This window comes from Lycium ferocissimum, chromosome 1 (genome assembly GCF_029784015.1).
Source record: "Lycium ferocissimum isolate CSIRO_LF1 chromosome 1, AGI_CSIRO_Lferr_CH_V1, whole genome shotgun sequence".
Lineage (NCBI taxonomy): Eukaryota > Viridiplantae > Streptophyta > Magnoliopsida > Solanales > Solanaceae > Lycium > Lycium ferocissimum.
In genome coordinates, this window is record NC_081342.1 from 38,827,092 (window position 1) to 38,838,297 (window position 11,206).

The 11,206-nt window shown below is 40.3% G+C and overlaps 1 protein-coding gene across 1 annotated transcript; it reads right to left on the reverse strand.

The window, feature by feature from the left end:
- Window positions 1–948: 948 nt before the first annotated feature.
- LOC132064401 (uncharacterized) lies at window positions 949–1,704 on the reverse strand. Its single transcript, XM_059457369.1, has one exon. It carries the CDS (start codon window positions 1,702–1,704, stop codon window positions 949–951), a length of 756 nt encoding a protein of 251 aa, XP_059313352.1.
- Between the last annotated feature and the right edge of the window lie 9,502 nt (window positions 1,705–11,206).

Genomic DNA, 11,206 nt, shown 5'->3' on the forward strand with positions numbered 1-11,206 from the left:
TAATAATGATTTTTATGCATATGGCTACTCACGACTCTGCTCGTGCATTCTGTTGTATCTTTCGCCGATTCTCGGGCCGGTTATGTCGTCATGCGCACTATGTTATATTCCAGTGTTATGCTGTGTTATGGTTCACCGATTCCCTCGCTAGAGGGCCGGGGACCCTATATATTTTGGTGTTATGCTGTGTTATGGCGTTATGATGTGTTGTGGAGATATGTCGGGTTACGGAGATATGAAACCTTCTGGTGTTATGCTGTGTTATGGCGCCAATGACGGGCGGGCGACCATATTCCCTGAGCCCTATGCATGATTTGTGTTTTAAAAGTAAACGTTTTGGTATTTTGGATATTATACTTATTTTCTGTACTTCTGTTTCGAATGTGATTCTGTTTACTGTATTTCTTGCTTTGCATACTCAGTACATATTCCGTGTGACCCCTTCCTTCGGGGTCGCGTTTCATGCCCGCGAGTACGTACGCTGTTTCGGTGATCCGCAAGCCTAGGACACCTATTCTCATGCAGGTGCTCTTTGTTCTGGAGCCTATATTTTGGTATATACTCTTCCGTTGCATATGTATATATTTGTTCAGGGGTACGGCGGGGCCCTGTCCCGTCATATGATTCTGTTGTTCTGTGTAGAGGTCTGTAGACATATATGTGGGTTGTGAATATTTCTGTTCGGTTGTGTTCGTATGGTATATGTTTGGGCGGTCCCATTCGCCGCGGCAGCCTTGTCGGCTCGCGTTTGTATATATTTTGGGACGCTATGCTTTATGATAGCCTTGTTGGCTTCTGTGATATACATATTTGTGTTCGCGACAGTTTGAGACAGCGTTTGGTATTTGTATATGTATAAGTTATCTGTATGCTATGTTGGTTAATGAATGTGTTTGGGTGCCCAGCTCGGGCACTAGCCACGGCCTACGGGGTTGGGTCGTGACATGTTTACTCCAAGTTGATAAAGTTTTTTTTACTTGCTTCATCTTCTGCTTGAAAGAAACAAAACATTTTGTGAATCCTCCGATATCCAGTCTGCCTCACAACCTCTTTATAATCCTCATGTTCAGTCCAAAACTTAAGAAACTTGAAAGGCCTAACAAAATGCTGAGTCTGATCATTGCAAGAAAGAAGCATAGGTGCATGATCTGAGCCAGTTCTGGACAAATGCTCCACCTCAAGATGACCGAACCAATTCAGCAAGTGATCATTAGATAACATCCTATCCAACCTTTTAAAAATGCATTCCCTATCTACTCTCCCATTCAACCAGGTAAAAGGACTTCCTTTAAAGCTTATCTCAGTAAGATCACAAGAATTGATGCAGAATGCAAAATCTTCATACTCTTGTGGAAGAACAGGCAATCCACCAATTTTCTCTTCCTCATTCAAAATGACATTAAAATCACCCCTAATGAGCCAAGGATCTATCATACCATCAGCCAAGCAATATAAACTATCCCAAAGAGCTAGTCTTTCTATGGAATCACATTTAGCATAAACTAAAGAAGTCACCATGTGCTTGTCAAACTGCTGAAAATAAAGCTTTACAGTGATTTGTTGCGTAGTGTCCTGTAAAATCTCCACATCCACATTTTCATTTACAAAAAACCAGATTTTTCCATTGCAGTTACTATTTGCATAAGGCATTCCAATTCTCCTCCTGTACTGCTGAATTTTGCTAACATGTTGAAAAGGCTCCATTAATGCAATAAGAAAAACTTATGATCTCTATGTAGCATTTGCACCCTATGGAAATCCTTTTGTGTTTTAACAGATTTGATGTTCCAAAATAATGTTTTAAGAATCATTTGGAACTGGATTTATGAGCTGCCCTTTTTGGTACTACCTTTGTTGGAAGGGCAGCTGCTATATTTTGCTTCTTTATTGTACCTTTGACATGAGATTTTGGAGATAGACCTGCTTCTTTACACACTTCATCTAAAACCATATCCACCACTTTAGAATCAACATTCTCTTTGGAATTAGACCTGGTAAAAATTGTTTCTTCCTTCACATCTGAACTAGACAAGTTATGAGAAACCAAATCATGAAGGTCCTTCATAGGAGAAGCCTTTCTATGTATTGCTAGTTGTTGATCTTGTGAAAACTCTGATTCATTGACAACACCAAAATCACCCAAATCTTCAAGCTTTTCTTGCTGGACTTCCACTCTTAGAGGATAGCAACCAATGATGGCAACCTCCTCACACTCTTATTGTTAAGCGACCAGTTGATTATTATCTTTACCATTTGGATTCAACTCTTCATTACTTTGCACAAAACCATCTCCTCTATCATCAGCAAGTAGAGAAGATTCATCAACATCTTCCTGAGTAATTGAATCCCCCATATCAAGTTGACTTGCACCATCACTAGCCACCATCTGAACTGACTCTATGATAGCCAAACACTTCTTTTCTTCAAACCGTTTCTCAACCGTAACCACCATGGAACCAGACCCTTTATCATCATTGATGTTGTACAATTTTTCAGCTTCATCAGATAGAACTTTATTTTGCATTCCATCTCCCTTAGAAGATTCATCTAATTGTTGTAGTGACTGTTGTGACTTAACAGGCTCCACTTCATTTGTCACACTCCAATTTCCGATAGGGTGTGATGGGCACCCGACCCTTATCTAGGGCCGAGCGAACCCTCTGACTATCGTAATGCTTGTGTCCATATTGGGCCCTCGACCAGATCATAAATACCTAATAAAATTTTGTATGAAACAAACATGATTTACATCCTTTTCAAATCAAGCAAAACTTACAAACGTACAAAGTCTGTAATATCAAGCATAGCAATACAACGGCTTATAGAGCCGGTCACAACTGACATCTTATACACACGACTGTCGCAAAGTCTCTAACATGACTCAGATATCATAACACAAACAAACCCTGACTCGGCAGTACTCCGGAGAAAATGGAGCTCGCCAATCCCGCTGGAACATCTTCTGCTAATATCTTTAGCTCACCTGGGTGTACCTGCGCGGCATAAAACGCAGCCCCCCGAAGAAAGGGGGTCAGTACGGAATATGTACTGAGTATGTAAAGCATGGAATACAGAAAACGAGATCATGACCGAAATGAAGAGTACAGAAAATGTGCATAATAGTCAGAATACGGAGTACGTATCCGTAATACAAATAGTGCATAAGAGGTACGGAAGACGTACATAATAATCAGAATGCTCAAAATACTTAGCTTTCTTTTGAAAACATTTCTATCTCATATATATATAAAATAGAACATGTCATAGAGGCTGACATTAACCGATGTGGGATTCGCCTAAACCAATGTGGGATTCGCCTAAACCAGTGCGGAATGTGCCTCGCCACTGGGTTTGCCCCACCATTGGGTTTGCCCCACCACCGTTTGCCCTTGACCGGCCGACATATATCGTATTTCGAATATACATGTATATGTCATATCATCACATTAAACGAAATCATCATATTATCATATCATCGGATTAAACGAGTCGTTATATTACCGTATCATCGTAATATCGTATCATCGATTATCATTCATTATATCAAATTATATTATCAGATCATCACATTATCAAATCATATACCCTATGCGGTCCATAATAGGACCCGGCGGACAGAACGTGGTCGCCCCTCCTGCCTTGGGCGCCACAACTCATCATACTTCGGAAGTTTTTGTATCTCCTGCATCTCCGTCACACATCATCACATCATATCATATAACCACGGTACCCGGCCAAAAGGGGCTCGGCGTACCGGACACATCATAACACCATAATATCAGAAGCTCGCTAACATATCGTATCATATTATCGTATCATATTAGGCGCTCATCATACTTCAGATTCTGCGCGCGATAATAACCGGCCCGGGACTCGGCGAAGGAAGTAACAATATTATGCACGAAAGCGAGATCGTGGGATCTATATGTCATTCAAAACATTCATACGTATTCCATAGAATAATCAAACGAATTATCATTTACAAGCCAAAGCAATAGTCGATCAAGTTCCTTCCGAACGTTACTCGGAAACATATCAAATAGAACTTTATCCATCATAGTTACATATCAAAATCATATGCATACGGATTCTCATTTCATACATTTACACGTACTTAACCGAATAATCGGACAAATTATCATTTACAATATGGCATTGACCAAATCAAATCTTTTCCGGATATTATCCCGGACTTATCAAATAGAACTTTAGGCATCATAATCATATATATCATATATATATACGAATTCTTATTTCGGACTTATATAAATAAGTAATCACATGCGGGGGTCGGATTGTTAACTTTATTAAGTTCTTTTAACAAGTCATCGTTAAACTATACAAAGAATGTCTTGCGGGCCCACGGACAATAGCAAATCCGATCCGAGCCCGCCTTGGAACATTATAATCTTAATACGCTACAAACCTCCTACGGACATATCGAAACGATCCGAGCCTTCCTATGGAAGTTACGGACGTTCGTAGTTTCAAACTCTTTTATGAACAAATCTTTCCATGCATATTCATTTTTAATCATACAAAGGCATAAGGACCACAATTTGACTACATTATAAATACGGATATCGAGAAACAAATAAGAATCACGGACATGCTCGGATCGCAGGAGTAGAGTTACCTCGGGGATCATATCATAGCCTATTCATACTAAGACATGCCAAAGAAAGAGAGGTGAGCTTTACATACCTTGGCTGCCCCCTAAGCTAATCCAAACTTACGCCTCGGCTTCCCACGATCTACAATAACGTCATTGGGTAGCGACCATTAGCCATAAGCATTGAAGAAGTCGATTCCAAGTCTTCACTTTATCCACAGAAATTTGGGCAGCATCTCCCCTATAATCCATCAACCCCGAGAATTCAACTCGGCCAAATCAACAACAACCATACCAACAATCATATTACCAACATTACGAATCAATTCCAAACGCATTCTAACATTAACAACTCCTTTCTACATAAGTCGACAATATTCCATTTATTCAAATAAACTCCATACATTCAAACTAACACCAATGGTCATACGTTCAAATATTATTCCGAGGCCATTCAAACACGATTCAAGAACACTTTGAACAATTTATACAATATTTCAAACAACCCGAACAATGTTCCAACTCACCCGAATTCCTCTCAAACCCGAGATCAACACAATAGCACATCCCTCTCTTCTAAATTCATGAATTACACTAACAATCCACACCTTATCAATGCCATTCTCTTAAGTACAAAAATTACATTAAAAGCACAATAACTTCCAATTCAGCCCGCAACCTTTGCGACCTCAACTTGGCTCATTAAACTTCATTTTACATCATAGAATGCATGACGACAATAACCAAAATACTAGATAACATCGGTTTAACATGGCTGCCCCAAACCAGCCCATACACGGCCAACATCAACATGTGTCATTTCATGAATTTCATTCATTCTCTACACACTACAATAGCCTCCAAACATGCTAAATACAACTAACCCTTCACTCCTAGACACACAACACACACACGGCCTAGCACCCATACACCCACGGCTATACTCCAACACCCACATATTCATGATTTTCATTCATTTCCATATGCTACAATATCCACAAACCATGCATCACACATGAAAAATAAGATTGAACCATACCTTGTTCCTTCACTTCCTCTTCTCGGCTAGGATCATGAATCATGCAAACGGATGCCTTGCTTGCTCCAACAACTAGCTCATGTTAACAAGGACCTTCTCATTAGTAGGAAGACAAGGAGAAAATTATTTTTCACAATCAAACTTAAGGGACCATCTTCGGCCAGCTTGCTTGGCCGTGACTCTCCTCTTCCCTTTCTCCACTCTTCTTGAATTTTCTTGAGTTACAAATGATGACTTACCTCTCATTTAGTCATCACACACATATATATATTTATTCATGGCACATGGCTAGTCATGTGCACCTTCCTTGGCCGTTTTTCCCTTCTTTTTTTTTTTCCAATTTTTCTTCAATTTTCTAGAAATTTCCTTAGGTAATAAAAGATGAATTTTGCTCACTTAGTCATCTTTTTAATCACATGTATTTTGCGTCATGTGGGCCATGGTTCCCTCTACCTTGGACGGCCACAAGGCTTTTTCAACAAGTCATGAATAATAATTTCCAAATTCCAAATTTGCCCTTAATGCTCCATGCCAATAATGTCTACAAGCAACTTGCGCCTTAAAGCAAAACCGGAGAATGGCCTCGCCCTTAACTTCCCGCGATTGTCTTAAAATATTCCAACGTACAAAATGCGAGATATAACATCCTTCCCCCCTTTAGAACATTCGTCCTCGAATGTTCAACTAGTCTTACGGGGTCTCATAAGCACCTCGGGGGAGCTCCCTTTTTATAACTAGCGCTATCCTTCACACTATCTCTTAAGTTATCCAATACCATTCTCTCATCATCCTCATTTTCTTCATACACGTCCATTTTCTAGTGTCCTGTCATTCGAGGTTTTTGCAAGACTTCTCACACTGCCTCAAACACCATCCTGACTCTTATACACTTATTGTTGGTTTTCCGATTTTACTAACTTACTTCGGTGAGGGGGGGGGGGGGGCTCATTGGTAGCCCAGGCGTCCATACCAAACACACTACCGTATCAACTGTTCTTATCCTACTCTTGCATTTCTCTCACCCGCTTCCCCCCTTTTAGGGGTATGCTTATACCATTATCCATTCATGCCTGTCTCTTTTTCTGCACACGAGAAATCTTATGCTACCTCTGTGTCGTTCAGAACACACTACTCTTACATAATCCTTTTCTCATTTCCAAAACGTATTCTATTCGTTCACATTTTATCCGTATCATCCCAGTCATTTTCTAGCATTCATTCTGCCTTGTTCCTCGTCTTTCTATAACTTGGCCTTTCACTGTCCCGTCACTTATAGCACTCGTGTCCCCCGTTACACACGTCTTAACCTATTACTATACCGTTGTCCCGCTTCCTTTTATTTCCTCTTTCCGTTAACTCCTTTTCTTCACCGACCTGATCCGGCCCGTTCTACGCGTCCTCTTAAGGTTTCTGGTCACCCTGCATACTCTAATTCCCCTTCGATTACTCCAACTGCTCCTTTACTCCTTATGTCTAAATTTCATAAAATTTTCAAAATACTTCCCAGGGGGGTCACCCATCCTGAAATTTCCCTCACTCCAGCACGCTTAACTTTGAAACTTTGAGGAAATACGATGCTTTAGCGCCCGTATGATTACGTCCACCTCACCGCACGACCTTCAGCACATAATATTGAGTAAGTCGGGATCTTTAACATATTCCCGAAATGCCCTCACAACACATCTCACCGGCTGTCTTATCAATACGTTCCTATTCGTCACAATTCTTTTTCCTTCATACCCTTATCTTAGTCATGTCACTTTATCCAAACCTGCCAATCCTTTCTAAATCATCGCCTAGTGGCACAAGTCCTTCCAAATTTCTTACTACCATATTTCCACCAACATCTTATTTCCTATGTCACTACTCATTCCACAGCTAACTTATTCCTAGAGGGCAGCCGTACTTTACATAGCTTAGTCAACTTTCATCGCTACTATTAACATGACTTTTTCGAAATATCTTCCAAACTTATATCTCATTCTCGTATTATTTCCCGAAAAAATTTCGGCGAGTTTCCTCTCGTATTTCTTACTATCCCAAAACACACGCACGCGAGGAGATACCAACGATATATATCACGGGGCCATCATCATATATACATATCATATCATATTATATCGTATCATAGCCACACAGGGCTCTCAATATTCATAAAAGGCTGAAAATATTAGACTTACCTCATATGCTCATCACGACTACACGTGTTACACTTTCTCGCTTACTTTCCTTTTCAATGTTCAACTTCACATTTCAATCGTACGTCAATACCATACTTAACATATAACTTTCATACCTTTACTTACCTGCGTGCTTGGTAACTTTCAATACCGCTAGTCGCTTCCGTCTGTCAACACCATTTTTCTGCCGAAATCAAAGGTTAGTATCCGGAATCTTATTTCCTATGACTTGGCTCTATAGCACGATCTAAGAGGCGAAAGAAGAGTAACCATCCTAGATGCCCCGTAGCCTCCTGCTTATAAATGTGGCACGCTTCACACCATAAACAGGACTCTACCGGACACGACTTTGCAGACAGCCCCCAAGACGAACCGCTCTGATACCAATTTGTCACACCCCAATTTTCGATAGGGTGTGATGGGCACCCGACCCTTATCTAGGGCCGAGCGAACCCTCTGACTATCGTAATGCTCGTATTCATATTGGGCCCTCGACCAGATCATAAATATTTGATAAAATTTTGTATGAAACAAACATGATTTACATCCTTTTCAAATCAAGCAAAACTTACAAACGTACAAAGTCTGTAATATCAAGCATAGCAATACAACGGCTTATAGAGCCGGTCACAACTGACATCTTATACACACGACTCTGTCTGCAAAGTCTCTAACATGACTCAGATATCATAACACAAACAAACCTTGACTCGGCAGTACTCCGGAGAAAATGGAGCTCGCCAATCCCGCTGGAACATCTTCTCCGAATATCTTTAGCTCACTTTGGTGTACACCGCGCATGAAACGCAGACCCAGAAGAAAGGGGGTCGGTACGGAATATGTCACTGAGTATGTAAAGCATGGAATACAGAAAACGAGATCATGACCGAAATGAAGAGTACAGAAAATGTGCATAATAGTCAGAATACCGGAGTCCATGTATCTGTAATACAAATAGTGCATAAGAGGTACAGAAGACAGACATAATGATCAGAATGCTCAAAATACTTAGCTTTCTTTTGAAAACGTTTCTATCTCATATATATATAAAATAGAACATGTCATAGAAGCTGACATTAACCGATGTGGGATTCGCCTAAACCAATGTGGGATTCGCCTAAACCAATGTGGGATTCGCCTAAACCAGTGCGGAATGTGCCTCGCCACTGGGTTTGCCCCACCATTGGGTTTGCCCCACCACCGGTCCGAAACCGACGTTATCGTATTTCGAGTCCCGATACATGTATATGTCATATCATCACATTAAACGAAATCATCATATTATCATATCATCAGACTAAACAGAGTCATTATATTACCGTATCATCAGAACAGATTCATTATATTATCAGATCATCACGTTATCAAATCATATACCCTATGCGTCCATAATGGACCGGCGGACGAACGTGGTCGCCCCTCCCCGCTTGGGGCGCCACAACTCATCATACTTCGAAGTTTTTGTATCTCTCTGCATCTCCGTCACACATCATCACATCATATCATATAACCACGGTACCCGGCCAAAAAGGGGCTCGGCGTGCGGGACACATCATAACACCATAATATCTTGAAGCTCATCATACTTCGGTAACATATCGTATCATATTAGTCGCTCATCATACTTCGCAAGCTCATCGTACTTCGCATTGTGCGATAATAACCGGCCCGGGACTCGGCGAAGGAAGTAACAATATTATGCACGAGCGATAATCGTGGGATCTATATGTCATTCAAAACATTCATACAGATTCCATAGAATAATCAAACGAATTATCATTTACAAGCCAAAGCAATAGTCAGATCAAGTTCCTTCCGAACGTTACTCGGAAACATATCAAATAGAACTTTATCCATCATAGTTACATATCAAAATCATATGCATACGGATTCTCATTTCATACATTTACACAGACTTAACCGAATAATCAGACAAATTATCATTTACAAGCCGATGGCATTGACCAAATCAAATCTTTTCCAGATATTATCCCGGACTTATCAAATAGAACTTTAGGCATCATAATCACGTATCAGAATCATATATATATACGAATTCTTATTTCAGACTTAACAGATAAATAAGTAATCACATGCGGGGGTCGGATTGTTAACTTTATTAAGTTCTTTTAACAAGTCATCGGAACTATACAACGAAATGTCCTGCGGGCCCACGGACAAGTAGCAACCGATCCGAGCCCGCCTTGGAACATTATAATCTTAATACGCTACGAAACCTCCTACGGACATATCGAAGGTCGATCCGAGCCTTCCTATGGAAGTTACGGACGTTCGTAGTTTCAAACTCTTTTATGAACAAATCTTTCCATGCATATTCATTTTTAATCATACAAAGGCATAAGGACCACAATTTGACTACATTATAAATACGGATATCGAGAAACAAATAAGAATCACGGACATGCTCGGATCGCGAGAGTAGAGTTACCTCGGGGATCATATCATAGCCTATTCATACTAAGACATGCCAAAGAAAGAGAGGTGAGCTTTACATACCTTGGCTGCCCCCTAAGCTAATCCAAACTTACGCCTCGGCTTCCCACGATCTACAATAACGTCATTGGGTAGCGACCATTAGCCATAAGCATTGAAGAAGTCGATTCCAAGTCTTCACTTTATCCACAGAAATTTGGGCAGCATCTCCCCTATAATCCATCAACCCCGAGAATTCAACTCGGCCAAATCAACAACAACCATACCAACAATCATATTACCAACATTACGAATCAATTCCAAACGCATTCTAACATTAACAACTCCTTTCTACATAAGTCGACAATATTCCATTTATTCAAATAAACTCCACACATTCAAACTAACACCAATGGTCATACGTTCAAATATTATTTCGAGGCCATTCAAACACGATTCAAGAACACTTTGAACAATTTATACAATATTTCAAACAACCCGAACAATGTTCCAACTCACCCGAATTCCTCTCAAACCCGAGATCAACACAATAGCACATCCCTCTCTTCTAAATTCATGAATTACACTAACAATCCACACCTTATCAATGCCATTCTCTTAAGTACAAAAATTACATTAAAAGCACAATAACTTCCAATTCAGCCCGCAACCTTTGCGACCTCAACTTGGCTCATTAAACTTCATTTTACATCATAGAATGCATGACGACAACAACCAAAATACTAGATAACATCGGTTTAACATGGCTGCCCCAAACCAGCCCATACACGGCCAACATCAACATGTGTCATTTCATGAATTTCATTCATTCTCTACACACTACAATAGCCTCCAAACATGCTAAATACAACTAACCCTTCACTCCTAGACACACAACACACACACGGCCTAGCACCCATACACCCACGGCTATACTCCAAC

Excerpts from the sequence above, each read along its gene's own strand:
- LOC132064401 (XM_059457369.1), bottom strand. The coding sequence starts at position 1,704 with ATGGAGCCTTTTCAACATGTTAGCAAAATTCAGCAGTACAGGAGGAGA.